At 46.2% G+C, this 23,496-nt stretch overlaps 1 protein-coding gene and 1 long non-coding RNA gene across 3 annotated transcripts in view; both read left to right on the top strand.

The window, feature by feature from the left end:
- Positions 1-787: 787 nt before the first annotated feature.
- Positions 788-23,496, top strand: part of DMRTC1B (DMRT like family C1B) — a 70,665-nt gene continuing 47,956 nt past the window's right edge. For both annotated transcript variants that reach the window (XM_073013567.1, XM_073013568.1), the window contains exon 1: positions 788-1,081. Coding sequence is in view for 1 of the 2 variants with exons in the window: in XM_073013568.1 (XP_072869669.1) it covers positions 1,021-1,081 (61 nt within the window). In the remaining variant the exon portion in view is untranslated. The remainder of the gene's footprint in view (positions 1,082-23,496) is intronic.
- The window catches only part of LOC140710859 (uncharacterized), a 43,970-nt gene continuing 32,011 nt past the window's right edge, over positions 11,538-23,496 (top strand). The window contains exons 1-2 of the long non-coding RNA XR_012091951.1: positions 11,538-14,723; positions 14,866-15,017. This is a non-coding gene — a long non-coding RNA (uncharacterized lncRNA). The remainder of the gene's footprint in view (positions 14,724-14,865; positions 15,018-23,496) is intronic.

Below are 23,496 nucleotides of genomic sequence, written 5' to 3'. Positions count from 1 at the left end.
AATGCTAAATTGTACCACATGATACAATAAGAGAACGCACTTGCTGGAGTGGAGGAGTCTTCTTGCTATTTATTTGCAGGCTTCCTAGCGGCTGACCTCAAAGCAGGAGTCCATTTAAGGTCCCCAAATCTCAGATGAGAGTTGAAATGGGAGCGCGCTCTGTAGAGAAAGGATGAGGCGCAGTGACATGGGAGTAAGAGAAGAAAGAAGAGGATGTCATTATGCGAATGGTGGTTTGGAAAGTTAGATTACAATTAACAATAACTTTCCAGACTCTGTAGGAAAGAAATAATACACAAGAGAACTGATGTTGTGCACCCCAGATCCACTGATCATAAAGAAAAGGAAACATATCTTCAGTTCTCCATGGAGGTCACTTGTTTCCCGGGTCCTTCCTCCACATCTCGATGACCACACGGTGCAAGCAATGTAGATACGATGTACACTATAATAATGAAACGAACACAAAGGATAACTCACTAAGTGGTTACTCTAGGCCAGGCACTGAGCAAAGCAACTTCAGGTAGATGATCTGAAGAGGAAGCTGCAGAGGCAGCCGCTGGACAGAAATGCCTACGCTCTTAGGGAGTATTCTCCACAGGAGAGAAGGAGGGATACGAAGATAATCCAGAATGATCGGATTCATCACAACAGGTAACAGTCATTAAGCGCTTCCACTGGGCCTGGCTTTTAGGCTTATGGTCTCTTTCAAGCCTCACATGAGCAGCCCTACCTCTGGGAGCAGCGCCCCCGCATCCCTCAGGCTCTAGCCTGCGGTACTGTTTTCTGCCAGAAGAGGCACTGCGGGGCGGCGCCCGCCCATTCCCACAGCTCCGGGAAGACCCGGGCGGCGGAGGCTTAGCCCCCTCCCCTCCCGCTTCCTCCTGTTCCTCCTGCCGGTCTGAGGGCGGCGGTCTCCGACTCAAGACCCTGGAGCTCCGGGTCTTCTCAGCAGCCGCCGCAGCAGCCGCGGCGACGTCACTGTCCTCGCGGCCTGGCACACAGCGCTCAGGCCGCCGAATGCCCGTGGACGCGCATCTCTTCCCAGAGTTCCTGCTTCCTGGGCCAGCCAAAGCCGCAGGTGAGAACGTCCGCGGTAGAGGTGACACCCAGGGCCTGCGGGTCTCAGAGGCCCCGTGGCCTCCTCCTCTCCTTGCCTAAGAAACCCCCATGGGGGCGCCTGCAGCGGGGACACCAAGTGCTCCCCGGAGCCCTAGGAGCACTTCTTCTGAGGCGTGGAGCCCCTGCTCAGGTGCTTCTGAAAGTTCCTTTGTAGACCCCAGAAACCCCTAGGCAACTGCCCCGCTCCGTACCCCCGCCGCCCCCCGCCCCCGCCCCCGCAGTACCCCGCGGGCCCCCAACATCCCCGATGCGCATGCCCAGGGGCCCTGTGAGCTAGAAAGTAGCTGAGCTGGTGCAGTACCTGCTGGTTAAGAACCGGAAGACGGTGGCGATCAAAAGGGCAGACATGCTGAAGTATGTCATCAAAAGGTACAGGAGCTTCCTCCCTGAGATTTTCAAGGAAGCCTCTGAGCTCCCCGAGTTAGTCTTTGGGTTCTATCTGAAGGAACTTGATTCAGCAGAGCCCTCCTATGTCTTGATCAGAAAAATCGATCCTGCCCTGGTTTGGGGCCTGACAGGCGACCAGGGCACACCAAAGACCCGGCTCCTGATGATTACTCTGGACTCCATCTTCATGCAGGCCAGCTGTGTCCCCGAGGAGGTGGTCTGGGAGGTGTTGAGGGTGTTGGAGGCACATTTCGTCTAAAAAGCATTTCGTCTTTGGGGAGTCCGTGAAGCTCATCACCAAAGCTAGTGTGCAGCAGAAGTATCTGGTGCACAAATAGGTGTCCCACAGTAATCCCACGCTTTAGGTATTCTTGTGGGGGCTCTCAAAGGAAACAAGACAGATGGAAGTCCCGGAGTTTGTGACCAAAGTGAAGGACACCCACCCCAGTTCCTTTCCGTGGCAGTAAATGAGGCATTGAGAGAAGAGGAGGAGATACCCCGTGCCCGAGATGGCAGCTACCGTTGGTGACGTGACAAGTGCCAGTGTTAGTGCCAGTTCCAGTTCCAGGGCCTATGCCATGGCTGAAGCAAGCATCAGCACCAGCACCAATGCAAATGCCAGTTGCCAGTGCCAGGGCTAGAGCCATGGCTGGTGCAATCATCAGTACCCGGGACAGTGCCAGGGTGGTTGCAATCTCAGGCTATCGTCAGGGACTCCTCCTGCCAGCAGTGAAGGCTGAGGCTGGGTCTTCACTTTGTTTTGCTGTAGATAGTCAAAAGGGCCCCACAGCAGTGGGCGCTGGGGTCCTGACTTTTCGAGAGTCGAAGGGTAGAGTGGGGTTAGGGAGAACCTGCCGCCCATGGTATCTGTGTTCCAGTTCTGTTTGTGTTTCTCAGTGATTTAGCTTTCAATTTGCATATTGCAAAGTTTTGTTTGCCTTAATTAACTTTTTTTATAATGACGATCAATTTACAGGAAGTAAACTGGTTAAAACTACATGATGGCAGAATTGTATCAAAGTTGAAACAAACGCCATCCTTAAGCATTTTTTCAAAATCCTTTGTTCCATAGACACTTGATTGAGTACTTAAGTTGAACATCTAGTACTTAAGTTGAACATTGGTCAAATGTTTTATTTTTCTCTGTTTCGGTTTTAGCAGGAGAGATTTGCTGTTTCATAAAAGAAATTGGGAGACTATCTCATTTTATGCCTGTAACTTATTATAGCATTGGAATAAGCTGTTCTTTGAAAGTTTGAGAGACTTTACCAGTACAATCCTTCCCCCCCTCCAAATATAAAAAGATAAAATAAAAAGCCAGTCAGTGTCTGTTGCACAAAATTACAACCACTCTCTCCTTGTATTTGCCTAGTTCTCCAGAATGTAGGGAAAAATAAAAATTCAATGAATTAGACACCTTGCTCATCGACTCATTTATTCAACATACATTTACTGACTACCTACTATATGTGAGGCACTGTGCCGGGCGCTGGAGATACAGGAATGCACCAGACTCAGCCTCTGCCCCACATCTGAGAGTCTAGATGGGGCTGTCATGTAAGTAAATCAGCCAGATGTGGCAGTTTGGTGTATTAATTGCCGGGATGAGGATAAGGACCAGGTGGTATGGGAGCCTAGAGGAGAGACACGTAACCCTGGGTGGTGGATGCCTGGGAACAAGGAGGGCTACCCTGTAGTGAGATGCCATCTGAGATCTGAAGCTCTGAAGGAGTAGTAAGTGCGGTGTGTCCCCGAGGCAGGGTATTGTGGGCGTCGGGAGCAATCCATGTTCTTCAGTGGAACTGGAAGGTTAGAATTTGGGGAGAATGGGGAGAGACGATCTGGGGGTGGGGACCTGTACAGGAGCCATGATCCTCAGTTGGTGGACTTCACGGCTGAGAGATTAAAAAATAATAATAATAAAATAAACGTGTAGTGGAAAGTGACTCTTTGGAAAGCAGCTACTCTTGGCTCTTGGATGAGCCAGAGAAAAGACTCCACCTGTGGCATGCCTAGAAGCTGTCCTGGACTCTTGTCCCTGTGCAGTTTCCACAGTGCACACAGCAGGTGCTTTATATTCAGCATCCGTAAGGAGCGATGGGCAAGAGGGTAAGTGTTGCCCTCACCGGAGCTGATTCCCAGAAGCCACTGAGCAGATGTTCGCCCCTGAAGCCTGGGAGAGACAGAGCTCAGTGGGTTATATGAGTACAGTTAGTTGTTGTTGTTTTAAGAAACAAAGGCCTAGATGTTAGAATGGATAAGTTATCCTGTTTATATCGAGGGAAAACTGTTTGTCTGGGTGAGAGATAAGTCTAGACTAGCCTGGAGCGAAGCCAGGAAGAGGCTTGATGGCTCTAACCTGATTTGGGGGGCCCAGGAAGCTATGGAGGTTTCCTGAGCAGGGAAGGATCTGATGAAGGCCAAACCCTACCAAAATTACAGTGGCCAGCACCAGCGTGGTTTTCAAAGGACCAGTATTCTCCATGCCTTAGAATGGTCCTGGTGGGTATAGTGATCATAATAACCAGCCTAAAATTATCTTCAGTTCTTAGAGATTGACGGGCATGTTTTACATCCCTGCCCGTTGGCCTTGCACAGCCTTTTTGTGCCCTTCGTCACAAACACCGTGGGATCCTGGCACCAGTTCTCTCAGGGCCTACCCTAGGATATGTAGGATCCAGATAATATTACGTTGTAACCCCTCACTCGCATTCCTCTGCTGGCGTCAAGGAAAGGCTGGAGGTGGTGGTGGCGGTGGTGGTGGGGTGGTGCAGCGGGGGTGGAGGTATCATAATATGAAAACATGCAATCTGAGGTGAATGGGGAAAGGGTTTTGGAAGGGCTCTGTCTTAGTTTGGGGTGGGGATAGTGGGAGCCGATTATGTGTACCTCAATCTGAGGCCTTTCCTCCAAATCCCAAGCCACCTGCTCTCCATTTGAAGCCAATAAACATTGTCAGGTATGAAGGGTGTATGCATTTGGGCAGGGAGAGATGATACTTTTTCTGCGTTGTTACACTGAATTGCCCTCCTCAAGGCCATAGCAAGATACCTGTGGAAAAAGCATTGTCTATAGGCCACAGTCCTAACAGGTACTTAGGAACAAGCAATGCTGTCCCATGACTATAACCACATACATGAGCCCAGATACGTATATATGTCTTAAGCTCCTCTCCATCTCCAACAGCCAACCCTATTCCAACTAAATAATTTTCTCAAGAGGTGTAAAAAGATCTTGACCCATAAAACCACCAAACACTTCCAGATTTATTTCAGTCTTAATGAGAGAGAAGCAAGAGAGTGTGCCAGCAGGGAGGATGGGTCAGCCTCCTGTGGGAGTGGGTCCTCGCGAGTGTTGCTCTCCCCTGGGCATGCTGAGACACTAGAGCTGCCCAGCCTGCAAAGCCGAGGAGCCCACTCTGGGAGCACCAGTGGGACTCAGCTCCTCATTCAGAAAGTAAGCAGATCAAAGTAATTTGACGTGGGCCCTTCTGAGGGCCTCCCACCCATTACTGTGTGTCTGAAAGGCCCTCGGTCTCTCCATGGACCTTGGTGATTGCTTGTGTTGCAATTTCTAACAGGTTAAAGGAAGAAGTATGCTGCAACCCCCTTTGCAGAATTCTCCTGCTGATACTATGTTGCAGCACATATCAAGGTCACCTTCGGAGGGCAAAAGAAAAAAAAATGAAGCCCTCCTCTTATGAAAACGAACAATGCGCAGTTGGAGACGAGGCCGTCTGTTGCAAGGGCTCTCTGTCTTGCGGTGGTGTAGGGGGGCCTGGGAGCTCTTTGTCAGTATAGGGTTTAACGCCTTTTCTGAGATCCACAGATTCTTCCTCCACATGACCCTCCCACCTCCCCCCCGTAAACACCGCCCAGTTTTCCTGAGCTATGAAGATCGTGTGCATTGCTAGGGGAAAGAGAGATGTTATTCCGTCCTCATTCCTGCATGTAAGTGCCTCACCAGGGTCAGAGCCGCCAGCTGTGGAAAATTCACCATTAACTGGCCACAGCCCATTGCCACCAGGACCTAGTAACAAGCAGCGCTGCCTCGAGGAGGAGGGCGGACAGCCTAACAGGGCTAAGGAAGATGCTAGCTCTCTCCCTCCACAACTCCACGGCCGCCAAAGCTGACCACCCCCAGTTCACCCGACGTGTTGAAAGTTCCATCAAATGCCACAAAGCAAAAACAGTCAAGCGCGCCAGCATTTATTTCAGGCCCGGCGACCGGGACTCTGCGGCGAGTTAGGGGCATGGAGCATCAGAAGGGGCTTGGTCACCGTTCACGGCTCTGTGTCTGTGGCTTCGGTGGTCTCAGATTCTGAGTGTCCGGTATCCTCCCCTAGGGAGGAAAGCAGAGTGACAAGTAGACCCTTGGGAGCCTTGGGGATTTCTGGCTTGGCCTGAGATTCTCTTGGTGGAAGAGGAAGGGGAGGCGGATGGGCTTGGTGGTGAGCATTGAGAGAGGCAGGGGTTGGCTCCGAAGGAGCTCTGGCCTGAAGTACTTGGTGAAACATGCCAGGGCTCTCTGGAACCGGCTCCTCCAAGACCCTCGCAGAAGAGCAGGTTCCCTGGGCAAGGCTGTGCCACTGGATGGGTCCTCCGTGGTGTCAGACACAGCCACCCATTCCTCAGCGTCTTTTTGCGGCCCTTTCACATTCTAAAAGCCAGAATAAATAGCCAGATCCTAACGGTCCGTCCCATCCCTGGCTTCCTTCACCCCATCCAATAACTGTTGTGTGCATCTCTGGCCCTCTTCCAGGGGCTGGGGATGCAGCAGTGACCTGCACAGACCAAAGCCCAGCCTCCTAGGGGACATTCCAGAACAATGGAGGGAAGCCAGACTCACCAGGTCAGCAGGTGGAAGGAAGGGAGTGAAGATCATGCTTCCGGGAGTGTGTGATGTGCCGGTAGGGACCAGCAGGACTTCATTGAAGACACCGGGGAAGCTCATCACTCTGCCGGATGTAAAGAGGCCGAGGGTCTGCCCCCTCCACGCCCCATTCAGCCCCTCTGCCCCTGCCTCATCGTCCCTCCATCCTACAGCCTTGTGCTCCAGTAGGGGATACATTTTTGGTATGTCACATTCGGTCTGTTCCTGTGTTTCTTACTCCCACTCCTCCAATCTTTCTTTCCTTTGTTTCTTCCTCCTGGCCCTCCCAGCAGGCTCGAGTCACGTTTCTGCTTGCCGAGCAAAACAACCCCGAGGGTCCTCCTCGAGAGAACATGATGCGTAGAGGTCTTCTACAGGTAGTTCATTGTATTTGGCAACGAATGATTCATTGCATGCCAAGGTCGCCCATGGTCCTGGTTTGCCATGAGTTGGGACCATTCCAGTTTTAAAACTTAAAGGCCCCTGTCCTGGGAAAGCTCTCAGTCCCAGGGAAACTGGAACGGTTGGTCACCCTACTTCATTCATGTGGACACTATTGTCACATTACTGTGCACTGTTTTTCTCACATTTAATAGTTGAACCTTACAGATGAAATTGTAAGAGTGATCCTGATACATAAGACGTAGACATTTATGAGTAATCGATGTGCATTGAAGGCTCTTTATATCTTCATAGTGTGGAGGTAAATGCAGCATTGTGTGTTTGCCCCCTGAATACATATCCACTAAAAGCCTATGATTGGACCTCAGCCATCACATCTGCTCTTGGGGTGTCACCCCAGAGTTCTAGATGGACCCAGAATTGCAGAGAGACAAGGGCAGGGGAAGGAACCGGGAAAGAGGTTAACATGACCGCAGATGCTGCAGATGGGATTCACACGAAGATGTCCTTCCCAACAGCCAGGCCATCGCTGGCTTTGTAAGGTAATGGGATGATCAACATTAGAGGTGTTGAAGCACAGCCTGAGCGGTCACTTGTACAGTATGCTGCAGAGAGGAGGGTTCAAATGGTTTCAGACAGCCCTGTGATTCATAGGATTCGTGTGCAAATCAGAGGTAAAGAGCCCTTAGCTTTCATGTAAAGACATAATTCCCCCTGATGTGTACAAAATCCTGTGAATTTCCAGGCAAGTGTTGTGAAATACTTAGAAATTCCTCCAAGAAGTGAGCAGCTCTCACTGTCTGTCCTATCTCCCCTTTCTCTCCTTGAATCTACCCCAGTTAGATTTTCTCCTACACCACTCCACTGAAACTTAGGAGTTAACTGAGCATGAAGCAATGAACAAGTGCAAGTAGTGTTTCTTATAGTTGTATATGACTAGCTCTGTGATTCGAATGACCAAACCAGCAAGTTGTGTTTAAATGCTTGATAAAAGCTGGGTTTAAATTGTTACCTTAAAAATGGATAGAAATGAAGACCCAAATAACTACACTGTCATCTCCCAGCACAACTTTCATTCTCATATAAAGAAAGTCATTTTCTAAGTAGGAAGGTTGTTCCAAAGTGCTGGAAATTCCCAGGAAGAAAGGCCCAGATTTTGTGGAGCTTCCACCTGTCTCCTTGTAGACGCAGCCAACTGCCACCAGGTGGCAGAACAAGACGAGAAAACTGCCCCACCCAGTCCCTGAGCCCCTTCTGCGGCAGGTTTTGGGTGAGTTTTCTCAGGGGCCGGAATCAGTCCTGGGGAACCATCCCAAGGATCTGACCTCTTAAGATATTCCAGGGTGCACCCAGGGCCTTGTCCAGGGTTTCTGACATCTATGATGACGCTTAAGGCAGTGACATCGATCAGCAGGGCCTCTGGGCTGGGAGACCCAATTCACCTCCTCCTTAGTAACCCTGGGATGTGGTAGTAGGTGGCTTTAGGCAGGATGCGGGGCCAGTTATATCTGTCAGTATGTCAAGGTAGTGACATCTGTGATTCTGCAGGGACATTTGGACAGCAGAGAATCAGAAACGCCAGAAAGTGAGGGTCTGCAACAAAAATCCTTGCCAACTGCTGTAGACTGAATTGCGTTCCCCCACTCTGCAATTAATACATTGAAGCCCTGACCCTGTATGGGACTGTATCTGGAGCTAGAGCCTTTAGGAGGCAATTAAGGTTAAATGAGGTCATAAGGGTGGAGCCCTGCTCCAACAGGATCAGTGTCCTTATGAGAAGAGACGCCACAGGGCTCATTGTATGTGTCATATCTCGAGGTAGTGACAACTGTGCTTCTGCAGGGACATTTGGGCAGCAGGGATGTCTCCTCTTCTCTGCACTGCATGCACCCAGGAAAGGCCACGTGACGTCTTAGCAAGGAGGAGGCAAACCATGAGGAGAGCCTTCAGCAGAAACCAAGTCGGCTAGCACCTTGATCTTGGACTTCCCAGCTGGCAGAACTGTGAGAAAATAAATGTCTGTTGTTTAAGTCACCCAGCCTGTGACATTTTGTTACGGCAGCCCGAGAAGACTAATATACCAACCTAGCGATTTTTCAAAGAAATGAGACCCGGGCTGGCCCAGGAGGCCAGGCTGCTCAGTCCCCGAAGCCTGATGGCGGGTGAGGTGGACAACCCTGTTGTCCTGCCCAGTAACATTTCCTTTTCTTTCCGAATCTCCTTTGAGAAAATAAGCTGCCTCTGTGCAACTGCCTTGAATGGACCCAGAGTTCTGCAAAGAATCAGGGAGGGTCTATGAGTGATGGTGATAAGACCCGCCCCACACCACCCTGCAGATGAATGGGATTTATATTGAGAAAGGCTACCATGTCAGCCCCCAGCTTTATACCATGTCTCCCTCAGCTGAGATTAAACAAGTGTGTAGGGATTCAAGAAAAAGTTGATATTTTAAATTTGGAGTGGATGTTACAGGGAGTAGGGGTCAACTGGATTTTGCCAGCCCCGAGACTGAACTGGACAAATTACAGGTAAATTATATGTGTGAAAGCACTGGGTACGTGAGAGGATCTCAATACAATTTTGTTGACTTGCAAGCGAGTTTCGCAGAAGCTCCTGCAAGAGGGGAAGTGATTCTTATGATTACAAACAATAACAGTTTCTTTTTATTAAAGACCTAGTAAGTACAGGTATATCACCTGTTTACAATATTGTCTTCTTTATGCAAAGAATCCTTGTGTACGAAAACAATACAGATAAAACGGTAGTCTCCCTTGTCTACCCCTCTCCGTCATCAGCCCCTCAGTAATGGTTTAATATGTTTCCTCAAAAATTCCTCAATCAATGCATTTACATACACATACATGCACTAATAGAAACCTATGCTTGTCTTTTATGGGGCCATAAGATACATACTGGCTCATGATGCACGTATTATGTGGCACTTGATTTTTGCATTTTACAGCAAGTCTGGGTGAACTTCTCCTGTCAGTTCATGGAGAACTGTCTCATCATTTTTAACTTCTACACAGTGTTCTAAGTGATATGCCATAATTCTTTAACTACTTTCACACACAACGACCTTCACATTTTCCCCCAGCTTTTAAAGTTCTCAAAAGTTTTTCCAATATCTTTGTTCGCAGAGGATGTGTTGCCCTAGAAGAGATACACAGAAATGGAATTCTGGCACAAAACCCTACAAATATTTCAACACTAAGTAACCATTGATAAATGGATCTGAAAAGAGGTGGCAGCAATTTCTTCTCAGGAGCAGTGTAGGATAGTGTTCATTGTCCTTCACCGTCTCTCTTGATGTTATTTGTCCCTTGAAATATTTGCTAATCTGGTGGTTGATATATGAAAGGTTTTAAGACAAAGCCTTCCTTACAGAATCTGTGAAGGTCCAGGACTGGTCATGTCTGCAAGCCCATACTCAGATGTCGCCTCCAGTGGGCCGGTTGGGGAGAGGCCGAGAAAGGCCCAACAGAGTACAACAGAGAGTGACAGGAGGAAGTTTCGGGGTCCATGAGAAGGCTTAGACAGGACACCCACTCAGCCTTGGGGATGTTAATGGAGTCAGTGGAGGTTTTCCAGAGGATTAGATGCCTGAAATGTGTGAGGAAAGCATTCAGACAGGGAAAGGGAGAGGAGGAACAGCGCTTGAAGCACAAAGACCAGGCCACTGAGGTGATTTTGGAAACTGCAAATAAGCTGACCCGGTTTCTATTCTGTGCACTTGTAGCAGTCAAGATTGGCTACCATGAAGCAGTGCCGGATTAGAAACGTGTCCCAGTGGAGACCCCGAGTTCCTCTGCTGCAGTTCTCTAGAATGAGGGTGCTCAATCAGGGGCTAGCCTGAGTTCCAAGGTCCAGCCCTTAAGGATCTTCTGGGTTGCATCTAGGCCCTTGCCTAGAGTTTCTGAAGTCTGTCATGGGACATAAGATAGTGATATATGTGTGTGTGTGTGTGTGTGTGTGTGTGTGTGTGTGTGTGTGTGTAGTCTCCTAAGGACCTAGCCTGGGAGACTCTAGTCAGCTGCCCACCCATTGTGTAGCTCTGGGATATGAAAAGAAGCCATTTTAGGCAGGGTGAGATGCCAATGGTGTCATGCAGTATCTTAGGGGATAGTGAGGGTACCCTTAGAGGATACTGAAAATACTTGCATTAGGGCTCATGGGAGGCATAATAGCCCCCAGGGCACTTGCAACTAGGCAACTGGCTGACACAGCAGGTAGCTGTGAATGTAGCAGTCCCCTAAGCCACGGGGTCACTAAATGTCTGAGAAGAACAAGAATTTGGAGATCATTTAGCCAAAGATTTCAGTATGTCAGTAGGGCAATGGAAGCTCAGAAAGGTATAGCACCTTGCTCAACACAGAGAGAAAATGTATCACTATGGTGAAACAGTGAAGTGAGGGCACTGTGACTAACACTGACAGATGAAACCTGTCTTCCCCTGAACCTGAGAAGTTCTAGAAATCAACAGCCTGTGCAAATGGGTCATCACAGCAAACCGCCTGAGGAGGTTCATGGCAGCCAGGTCCCAATCAGCAGCAGTGTTGTGCTTCTGAGGATATAATGTGTGAGGGTGTTTTGTTGTGTGAATCAGCCTCTGATGGGTGGTGAACAGGGGGCTCCAGGCTGGCGTTCTCTCTCTCTCTCTCTCTCTCTCTCTCTCTCTCTCTCTCTCTCTCTCTCTCTCTCTCTCTCATTTTGTGTGTGTGTGTATATGTGTGTGTGTGTGTGTGTGTGTGTGTGTGTTCTAGAGGTGAGGTCCCCTTGTCACCAAGCCCTGCTCTGTTAAATCCCACTATGACCACTTGGGTTTCGATTCTGACTGCTATTTTCCAAGTTATGGCCCCTCGTAACCCACCGGATTGGTTGGAGGGTGGTATCATTGCAGCCAAGGGTCCTCCCTCCGAGCCCAAGGGAAGGAGGGAACAAGGTGGCCTCAAATCTTGTCCCCTGGGCCTGAGCCTTTTAAGCTGCAGTGGCAGCTTCATCCATATCTGTGTCCCACACAGTCTCATATCCCTTGCCCTACCTACATTCAGCCAGCCCGGATTCATTTCTGGACTGGAGAAAAGGCCTCAGCACCTCCAGGAAGACAGCTCTGAGTCCAGACATTGAAAACATCTGGCCCCTGCTGAGCGGGACACTCTGGGCTCCAAGCTAGAGGAAATAAAAGGAATACTTCTCACCCTTATCCCAGATCGGAGAGTCCAGGCACAGCAAAGCTCTAGTGGACACATGCTCATTGATTCGTTTTCTTCAATAAAGATTTATTGGTGCCATGCCGTAGGTAAAGCCCTGTGTCCAGGTACTGGCTGTTCCAGGACTAACAAGGCAGAGCTCATGCTCCAGAGATGAGAGCCCGGATGAGGACAGTCATGCAAATTAATCTGCCATAGGGGGCAGTCTAGCATGAGAAATACTATGATAGAGAAGGGTACACAGTATGTTTGTGTGTTAGTCAAATATTTCATCATATAGATAGGGAAATGGAAGTCCAGAAAGGTATAGCAACTTCCTCAAGGTAACACAGAGAGAAAATGTATCACTATGGTGAGACAGTCAAGTGAGGACACTGTGCTTGGGACTGGCCTAGTGGAGAGGAGACATGTTACCAAGGGAAGAAGGACGTGTTCTTTTTGAGGGTAGGAACATCAGAGATCAAAAGGACAAGTGAAAGGCTGAGTAAGGAAATGGTGGCTCCAGAGGAGAGCCATAATGCAAAGGCCCTGAGGCAGGGCAGAATTAACAGTCATTTTCGAGGGTACTGAAGGCAAATTTTAGCCATGCTGTGGAGGAAGACGAGGCTGTAGGAGAGGAACAGAGTTGAGATGTCCAGATGGAAAGTCTGAGGGATGAGAGACGATGTCCTGGATAGAAAGGGGCTCTTACAGAATCATCTCATTTGGATCTGGGTGGTATAGAAGGAAGCCTCCATTGCTGGTCCAGGATGAGTCCTGGGCTCCCGTCCCTGTGCAGTTTTCTACAGTGCATACACTGGGCCTTCTAAATACACCAACTCTGAAGCGCAATGGTGAGGTCAGAGTGATGCCCACCCAAGCTGTCCCCTAGAAGCCAGTGATCAGATACCATCCTGTGTGGCCAGGGAAGCTGGCAAACAGTGCCTAATGAGGACATTGATATGGGTTCATCTAGAATGAAACCAGGATGACATAAAGAAGGGCTGGGTTTCTAGTAGGGGTCAAATGAGTGCAAAGAGGCAGAGTTGTGGGGTTAAGATATTGGAATCAGGCATCGGTGAGAGGGGAAGGTAGAGAGAGAGAGAAAGTGAGGAGAGGGAGAGGAAGGGAGTCACAGAGGGAGAGAGGGAGGAAGGGATGAATGGGGGCAGGGAGGAAGAGAAGAATCTAGGGAGGGAGGGAGGAGAGCATTTGGTCCTTTGCATAAGGGATATGGCCTCTGAGCTGCAGCCTGCTGGGGCTGCCTCCCTCACACCAGAATTTTTGGAAAAGTATCCACTCTGTTGGGCCTCTCTTCCTGGAGAACAGATGCTTTTGTCCTACTTGCTAGGAAGATATTTTTCCTGCACTGTTTTTGGGTTTTGGTTTTTGTTTTTTGGCACTGGAATGACCCGGAGTCACCCGGGAGCTCCCAAGAGGAGGATGCAGAGTTCCAGGTCAACTATATTACTATTCATGGCTGCCACTTACTGAGGGCCTAATACATATCACACACTCTGTCGTGTGGATTACTTAACCCGGCACTTATCTTTCCAACGGTCCTGGAAGTTCAATGTCAGTCAAATTTTACAGAGTTCTAAACTGGGGCCGGAGACTTCAAGATACTTGTCCAAGGTCACACAGATATTTACTGAAAAAGCTGGGACTTGACCCCAGGTCTGACTAAAACATGGGTGCACCATGCACCACCCTGGCACCCAAGAACCCCTCCCAGCCTTAATCGAGCCTTCTGTGTCTTGCACCCAGTGCCTAGCCCCCAGATATTCCTGCTGTCTTAATTGTTATTGATTACTGCATAAAAAAACTACCCCAAACATTTCAAGTTAAAATGATAAGCAGTTTTTCTCTGAGAGTTCTGTAGATCAGGGATCCGGGTATGGCTTAACTGGATCCTCTACTTCCCAGTCTCTCACAAGGCTGCCAGCCCAGGGACAACAGTCTCATCTGTAGGCCAGACTGGGGAAGGATCGACTTCCAAGCTCACTCATGTGGCTGTTGGCAAGATCTAGTTCCTCATCTGTAGGCTTAACTGGGGGAAAGACAGACTTCCAAGCTCACTCATGTGATTGTTGGCAGGATTTAGTGGGTCGCTGGCCTGAGGGCCTCAGTTCCTCTATGGCTGTTGGCCAGAGGCTTTCATCAGCTCCTCACCAGCTGGCCTTCTCCATCTGGGCAAGCACGCATACAAGAAGAGCCTGAGGGAAGGAATGAATGCCAGCAGGTCAGAAGTCACAGTCCTGTTACAGCCTAAGCATGGAAATGACATACCATCACCTTTGCCAGATTTTGTTTGTTAGAAGCAAGTCACTAGGTCCAGCCCACCCTGAAGGGGAGGGAATCCCATAGGAGGAGCATGGGTGCCAGGAAGGGAGATCCTTGAAAGCCATTCTGTAAGGCTGCCCACCACACCTGCTCCTGCACCCACCTCAGTATAGTGAGTCCCTTTGGGTATCAACCGCCTTGACGGAGCAAATGGTTGATGGGCCACCTTCGACTGTGCTATGTGGCCTGCATCTATCTGATCCCACCTCTCTTCCAGCAGACCCAGGACTCGAGTCTGCCTGGCCTTGCCTTCCTCCCCATCCCTACCAGCTACTCCCCGCCACTGAGCCCGTGAGATGTCACAGCAGCTGAAAATGGACCTGCTCCCTGTGACTGAAGCACAAACCCATCACTTGGGTGGGACTGGGACCCAGGATGGTGCTCCAGGCCTCTCCTGGTAAAAGAGAGGTGAAGAGCTCAGCTCTCCCACTGAGACAGGGTGCACCTCAGGAGAACACGGGTATAGGTGGGAGAGGGCTGGGTCCAGAGTTATCTGTGAAAGCTGCTGAGATGTTCTTGCTTTTGCCCTCTGGGTTGGGATTCTGGGTAGAATCCCCCCATGTTCTCCAGCAGGCATCACAGAAGCATCTCTAAAGCAATGCGGGAGCACCCATGCCAGAGAAGGAGCTGCTCTGAAGCTGCATGGAGACCCAGAGGTGTTCAGATGCCTAAGATCGGGGACCTACTCTAGGGAGGAGAGGAGTGAGTATAGATTGGGGATGATTTGTGTGTCTCCATAATGTATTTAACTCAAAAGCAGAGAGAGAGATGTGAAGCACATATAGCAAAGCATTTTTAAGTAGGTATGGTGGCTGCTGTATTCTTCTCTCTGTTTTTCTGTAGGTTTGAAATATTTCAGTAGTACAATACTCTAAAAGTAGAAAACAGAAGAGAAGGTGGGGCTCTCAGGACCCCAACACTCCACATTTCCCCGATGAGTCTCAGAACCAAATGTGTCAAGCTAGGGGGTGGCATGGTGAACTTGTGAGTTTCCTAGGAACCCAGTGGTTCCATTAGGCCATGGGGATCGGGACTGCAGGTGGCTGGACTCCCACAGCAGAGCCTTAGCCAGGAGCAGAGCCATCCCAGAGAAGCCTGGGCTTTTTCCAGTTCTGGGAAGCATCCACCAGACTCAGCTCTTCCTACTGCTGCTATTTTCTTGCAATGTATATCAGGGGCAGCTGACAAAGAGACACGGTATCATAATAAGAGATAAACAACCTGAGGTGATGGATGAGGCCATGTGTTGGAGGGGCTCTCTCCAAGGTTGGGGTGGGGGTTGTTGTGCTCAGATTATAACTTAATGCCTCTGAAGCCTTTCCTGTGCATTCTACGACATCTTCTCTCCTTCTGACCTCACCTCCTTGTCCCTCAACCTACAGCCCTCCTCCCCCGGCCCAAGGGTTATCACTCAGTCAGTGCACATCAGCCACCCTATATGAAGTGTTTGAAACCAGTAGCTGTTTACTGTCCATCAACCATTGTGCTATTGCAAAAGTGACTGGGGGACATGCAGTACTGCTCCAAGGCACAAGGACAGCAACCCCTTTGGCTAGGTACCCCATGCCTAACTCTCTCTCCACAACGACCCCCTTCCCTGCCACCTCCCCCGAAAGAGGCAAACCATAAATCACAGGAGGTGGATCCTCATGTGGAGAGGGACATCAAATATCATAACACCAAAAGAGTCAAGTGTGCCAGTATTTATTTCAGGCCCACTGGGGTGAGCAGGGTCATGAAGCAGCAGAAGGGGCTCGGTCACCGTTCACGGCTCTGTGTCTGCAGCCCCCGTGGTCTCAGCTTCCAAGTGTCCGGTAACCTCCCCTAGGGAGGAAAGCAGAGGGACAAGTGGACTCTTGGGAGCCCTGGGGATTGTGGCCTGGCCTGAGGTCCTCTTGGTGGGCTTGGCGGTGAACAGTGAGAGAAGCAGGGGCTCTCACCTGAAGCACTTGGTGAAACATGCCAGGGCTCCCTGGATCCAGCTCCTCCAACACCCTCTCAGAAGAACAGGTTCCCTGGGCAAGCCTGTGCCACTGGGTGGGTCCTCTATGCTGTTGGCAAAATAAACCAAGGGCATAGTGTCTTTAGCTGAGCCAGTCCTGTTCAGGAAAATAGGGAAAAATCATTCTAGCCAGCACTAACATTGCTTCCTTCATTCATCGGGTGTTCGCCGAGGGCCTGTTATCTGCACACCAGGATCAGTTGCAGGTACTGGGGATACAGCAACGAACTCTAGAAATCTAGATCCCAGCTCTCCTGGGGCTGACTATCTGCCACACTGGAGGGAAATCAGGCTCACCAGGTCCTCAAGAGTTTGCTCTTCCTTGAGAAGGCTACAAACTGGAGCTGCCCACCTTGCAAAGTTGAGGGCACCAGTCTGGGGGATGCGGCTTTCTCCACACAGTCAGATCAGGACCCAGCAGCAGCAGGAATGCCAGTGAAGTTCATGTTTTCTGAGAAGTGCGATGTACATGTGGTGTCTGAAAGGATTTACTGTCAGAGGCCAGCAGAACTCTTCATTGTGCGGGGCCTCTGGTTCAGGGTCTGTCCCCTCCGTGAAAATCCATCCGCCTGTCCCTGGCCAGGATCTTCACCCTCTCCTCCTGTAGATGAGTACGCTCTTTTCAAGCAGTTGATACATTCTCATAAACTCCTTCAAGTGCTGAGCTGCCTCATTGACTAGTATCATCGCTTCCTTTTCCTCTCTCCCGAGTGTGCCTTGAACCCACTCTAATCAGCTTCCAGTCCCACAACGCGACTCTCACATAGATGATTAAATGACTAATTGCAAGTGATGTTTTCTGATTTTCACGTTACTCTACTTATATAAGCCTAAAGACTTAAGGAAAGATCTATTTGTGCATCGTTATCTTTAGGGTTTACTGAAATTCAAACCGGGGTACTTGCCAATTATATTTTTCCCCTCACCAGCTCCATCTTCATGTCAAGAAACCCAGTGGGTAGACAACCCTGAAACTACTCCTAAATTCCCAGTGAGCAGAACCCCAGCATTGCTGGGGATCCACAATCAAACTCCAGGTTTCTCTTCTGGGCATTAGTGGAAACCAGCGTAGGGCGCTTGAGGGAAGCATGGATGTGGAAAACTGTGTCTCACAGAGCCCTGAGATTTTTAGCTGTAATTTTTGAGTCGGGCTGCTCAGTCAAGGCTCAGGCTCAGCCTACGGGAGCCTTCCAAGGTCCTGGCCTTGAGGATGCCCAAGGGTTTGTCAAGGGCTTGACACAGCCCTTTTAGGACCCTGTGATGGGCCTTGAGACAGTGGCATCTGAGCCGCCAGGCCTCTGGTCTAGGAAGCATCAGTTTTCCCACCCTACTTCTAGTTATGATTGGTGTCAGGAGGAAGAAAGAATTTGGGGATGCACCATAGGGTAAATATATTTAAACCGTTTAATCCCTGACAAATGGCACTCCAAATGTGGAGTGCACATTTGGTGCATAGCGTGAATCTGTGCCAATTCACACTACCAGCATCAGAACCTCAGTATATGATACCCGATTGGTATCATTATAATTTTAAATGTTTGTCAAGTTGCAGTTTGAAAAGTGGAATCACATTGTTATCTTAATTCCATTATGACTTGTGATGTGGAGCTCCTCTTCCCTTCATAGTGGCCGTTTGTATTTCTATAAATGGCCTGCTCAGATTGTTCGTTAGCTTTTCTATTGTTGTTTGTTCTCGCATCCGTTTCTTGAGTTGTCTCATCAAAGCTCTCTGTATATTGCAAATACGATTATTCAGTCTGTTATAACTGAAGAAGATGTTTGCTCTCAGTCTCTCACTTCTGTTTGCATTTGATTTCCTGTGTCTTCTTGTATGGACACTTTTCATTTGGGGTGTTCATACAGGCTGCTTTATTCAGGCCTCACCACAACCAGGTGAGGTTGTTAGTATTTACCTCAGTTTTCTTTTTGTTTGGTTGGTTTTCTTTACATTTAATGAATACTTATTGAGTTAGGTGTCAGAGATACTCTGCACACTGGGGACAGAATCACCATAGTTCCACACGCCAAGATCACAATGAGGACTGGTGGCACAATAATGAGCTCTACCCTTACAGAGCTTTCCACCTGTAAGAGTTTCAGGTACACTCTTAAACTTTTTTTTTTCATTCACGATTTAAAAATGTATTACTTACCGATAATTGTACATATTTATGGGGTACCGTGTGATGTTTCCACCCCTGTATACATTGTATAATCATCGAGTCAGGGCAATTACCATATTCATCACTTTAAACATTTATCATCTCTTTGCAGTGTTAACATTTAAAATCTTCTAGATTTAAAATCTTGAAGTATACACTACATTGGTATTTTCTTTACTCGCTCTACTGTGTAATAGAACACCAGAACTCGTTCTTTACGTCTAACCCGCAACTTTTTACCCTTTACCAACCCCTCCCATTGCCCCACACCCCCTTCCCTCCCCAGCTTCTGGTACCCACTATTCTAGTTTCTGCTTCCATGAAATCAACTTTTTAAGATTCCACACCTGAGTGAGGTCATGTGGCGTTTGTCTTTCTGTGCCTGGCTTATTTCACTTAACATAATGTCCTCCAGGTTCATCGATGTTGCCTCAAATGACAGGATTTCATTTTGATTTATGGCTGGATAGTATTCCATTGTATATACAAGCCACATTTTTCTTTATCCATTCATCTGTAGATGGGCATTTAGGTTGATTCCATATCTTGGCTATTGTGAATAATGCTGCAACGAACACGGGAGTGCATATGTCTCTTCAACGTGATGATTTCCTTTTCTTTCACTATATACCGAGTAACGAGATTGCTGAATCACACAGCAGTTCTATTTTTAATTTTTTGAGGAATCTTCACACTGTTTTCCATAATGACTGTAGTAATTTTCATTCCCACCAACAGTGCGTAAGTGTTCCTCTTTCTCAACATCCTCTCCAGCATTTGTTACTTTTTCTCTTTTTGATAACAGCCATTCTAACTGGGGCGAAGTGATATCCTATTGTGGTTTAGATTTGTATTTCACTGATGATTGGTGATGTTGAGTGTTTTCATATATCCGTTAGCCATTTGCACATCTTCTTTTGAGAAAAGTCTATTCAGGCATTTTCCCCAATTTTTAATTGAATTATGATGAATTTTGCTATTGTTTGGGCTCCTTATATATTCTGGATATTAACCCCTTGTCAGATGCATAGTTTGAAAATACTATTTCTCCCTTTCTGTAAGCTGTCTCTTTACTCGACTGATCGTTTCTTTTGCTGTGCAGATGCTTTATAGTCTGATATAATCCTTTGGATCTATTTGTGCTTTTGTTGCCTATGCTTTCGAGGCCTTACTGAAAAAAAAAAAAAATCCTTACCCAGTTCAATTTCGTGAAATGTTTCCCCTATGTTTTCTTCTAGAAGTTTCACAGTTTCAGGTCTGACATTGCAGTCTTTAAGCCATTTTGATTTGACTTTTGTATATGGTGAGAGATAGGGGTCTGGTTTCTTTCTTCTGATTGTGAACATACAGTTTGTCCAGCACCATCTATTGAGGAGACTGTCCTATCCTCCATGTATGTTCTTGGCTCCTGTGTAGAAAATCAGTTGGCTGCTAATGCGTGGATTTATATCTGGGTTCCCTGTAAAGTTTTATTGGTCTATGTATCTGATTTTATGTCAGTGTCCTGTTGTATTGGTTGCTTTTGTGTATTTCGAGGTCAGGTAGTGTGTTGTCTCCAGCTTTGTTCTTCCTGCTTGTGACTGGTTTGGCTATGAGCATCTTTTGTGGCTCCATACAAATCTAGGATTTTTTTTTTTTTTTTCTGTCTAGACTGTCATTGGTATTTTGACAGGGATGTCAAATATTGAACATGGAGATCACTTTGGTTACTATGGACATTGTAACAATATTAATTCGTGCATGAATATGGGATCTCTTTCCGTATATTTTTGTCCTCTTCAATTTCTTTTACCAGTGTTCTACAGTTTTCACTGTAGAGATCTTTCATCTCCTTGCTTAAGTTTATTGCTAGGGATTTTATTTTATTTTATTTTTTTGTAGCTATTGTAAATGGAATTACTTTCTTGATTTCTTTTTCAGATAGTTTGCTATTGGCAAACAGACATGCTGCTGATTCCTGTATGCTGATTTTATATTCTGCAACTTTACCAGATTCACTTATTAGTTCTGATAGTTACTTGGTGGAGTCTTTAGGGTTTTCCCTATATAAGACCATGTCATCTGCAAACAGGAACGATTTGACTTCCTCCTTTCCGGTTGGATGCTGATATGCTTTGGCTGTGTCCCCACCCAAATCTCATCCTGAATTGTTGCTCCCATAATTGCCACGTGCTGTGGGAGGGACCTGGTGGGAGATAATAAAATCTTGGGGGCGGTTTCCCCCATACTGTTCTCGTGGTAGTGAATAAGTCTCATGAGATCTGATGGTTTTATAAGGTGTTTCCCTGTTCGTTCGGCTCTCATTTTCTCTCTTGCCTGCCGACGTGTATGATGTGCCTTTTGCCTTCCACCGTGATTGTGAGGACTCCCTAGTCACGTGCAACTGTTAGTCCATTAAGCCCCTTTTTAAAAAATAAATTAACCAGTCTCGGGTATGTCTTTATCAACAGTGTGAAAACAGACTAATACAGGTGCTCTTTATTTCTTCCTCTTGCCTAATTGGTCCGGCTAGAACTTCCAACACTAAGTTGAATTTAAGCAGTGAAAGTCAGCATTCTTTTCTTTCTGAGAGAAAAAGCTTCCAACTTTTTCCTATGCAGTATGATATTAGCTTTGGGTTTATCATATGTGGCCTTTATTTTGTTGAGGTATGTTCCTTTTATGCCCACTTTGCTGGGCGTTTCTATCATGAAGGGATGTTGAAATTTTTGAATGCTTCTCAGCATCTCTTGAAATGAGTGTATGGATTTTGTCCTTTGTTCTGTTGATGTGAGGCATCACTTTTATTACTTTGCACATATATTGAACCAACCTTGCATCCCTGGTATGAATCCCACTTGGTCATGATGGAAGATGTTTTTAATGTGTTGGTAGTGTTTGGTTGAGGGTTTTCGCATCCATGCTTATTAGGGATATTGGTCTTTAGCTTTCTTGTTTTGTAATGTCCTCGTCTGGCTTTGGAATTACAGTAATGCTGGCCTCATAAAATGTTTTTGAAAGTATTTCCTCCTCTTCATTTTTTTTTTTTTTTTATTGTTGTTGTTGTTTTTAGCCTTTGAGAAGAATTGGTACCAGTTCTTTATATGTTTGGTAGAATTCACCAGCAAATCCATCAGGTCCTGGACTTTTCTTTGATGGGAGAGTGTTTACTCCTGCTTCAATGTTATTGTTCCTTATTGTTTCTGTTCAGGTTTTCTATTTCTGTGTGATGCAATCTTGGTAGCTTGTACGTGTTCAGGAACTTACTTCTTTCTTCTAGATTTTGAATTTTTTGGCAGATGGTTGTTCATGATAGTCTCTTATCATCATTTCCACCGCTGTTGTGCCAGTTGTAATGTTTCCTTTTTTTATCTCTGTTTTTATTTGAGTCTTCTCTCTGTTTTCCTACATTAGTCTAGCTAAAGATTTGCCAATTTCTTTATCTTTTGTAAAGCTAACTCTTTGTTTATTGATTTTTAATTTGTTTTTTAAAAATCTCTTTTTTGTTTATTTCTGCCCTGATCTTTGTTATTTCTTTTCTTCTGCTAACTTTGTTTTTTTTTTTGTTGTTGTTCTTTTTCTAGTTCCTTGGGGCATAACATTAGGTTGTTTATTTGAGATATTTCCACTTCTGTTACACAGGCATTTATGCTATAAACTTTCCTCTTAGAACTGCATTTCCTGTATGTATTCTGTGGCTTTTGGATGAAATGATCTGTAAATATATGTTAGGTCCATGGGGTCTAGAGTGCAGTTTAATGGCAATATTTCTTCGTTAATTTTCTGTTTGGATGATCTGCCCACTGCTGAAAGTGGGGTGTTAAAGTCCCTCACGATTATTGTATTATGGTCAATCTCTCCTTTTAGGTCTTTTAATATTTATTTTACATATTTGGATGCCCTGGTGTTGGGTGCATATATTTACAACATTTATAAATATATATATTTTTATAATATATATATATTTACTATATATATATACTATTATATTTACAATATATAGATTTACAATTGTTAAAAATATATTTAACAATTAAATATATATTGCAAATGTATTACAGTTGTTAAAAATATATATTTTGTAATATATATTGCTATATGTACAATAGTTAAAAAACATATGTGTATATATACAAACACATATATTTACAATTGTTATATCCTTTTGCTTTATTGACCTGTTTAACATCATATAATGGCCTTCTTTGTCTTTTTCTTTTTAAATCTATTTTATCTGATCTAAAAAGAGGTACTCCCACTCTGTTTTGGGTTCCATTTGCATGGAATGTCTGTTTCCAACCCTTTGGTGTCAGTCTGTGTGTGTCTTTGTCAGTGAAGTGAGTTTCTTTTAGACAGTATATAGTTGGGGCTTGTGTTTTTAGCCACTCTATGTCTTTTAATTGTAGAACTTAGTCCATTTACATTCAAGTTTATCACTGACAGGTAAAAGTTTAACACTACCATTTTGTTACCTGTTTTGTTTTTATTTTTATTTTTGTAGATCTGTTCTTCCTTTGTTCTGCTCTTACCGTCTTCTTTTGCTATTATGTGGTTTTCTCTAGTAGTAAATTTTGATTCCTTGCTATTTATATTTTAGTGTCCCTATTATAGGTTTTTGCTTTGTGGTTACCATGATGTGATGTACAAAATATGTCTTATAATTACAACAGGTTATTTTAAACAGGTAGCAGCTGAACTTTAATTACAGGAAAAATGAACAAAAACAAACTCTACACTTTAACGCGTCCCTCCCGCCACACTTTGACTTTTTGATGTTTTAAGTTACATCTTTTCTATATTCCTATCTCTTAACCAATTGTTGTAGTTATTACTGTTTTGAACAGTTTTGTCTTAGGTTTCATACTTAAGATGTATTTGGCAACCCGCGATGACAGTATTACAGGATTGTAAATTTGTCTGCTTTCTGACTATTACCCGTGAGTTTTATACCTTCATATATATTTTTGTTACATGTTAGTGTTCTTTTCTAGCATTTCTTGTAAGACAGGTGTTGTGTTGATGATTTTTCTCACCTTTT

The sequence above is a fragment of the Chlorocebus sabaeus genome, chromosome X (genome assembly GCF_047675955.1).
Source record: "Chlorocebus sabaeus isolate Y175 chromosome X, mChlSab1.0.hap1, whole genome shotgun sequence".
NCBI lineage: Eukaryota > Metazoa > Chordata > Mammalia > Primates > Cercopithecidae > Chlorocebus > Chlorocebus sabaeus.
The sequence above is the reverse complement of the archived record's forward strand: the minus strand, read 5'-3'. Positions and strand labels throughout refer to the sequence as shown.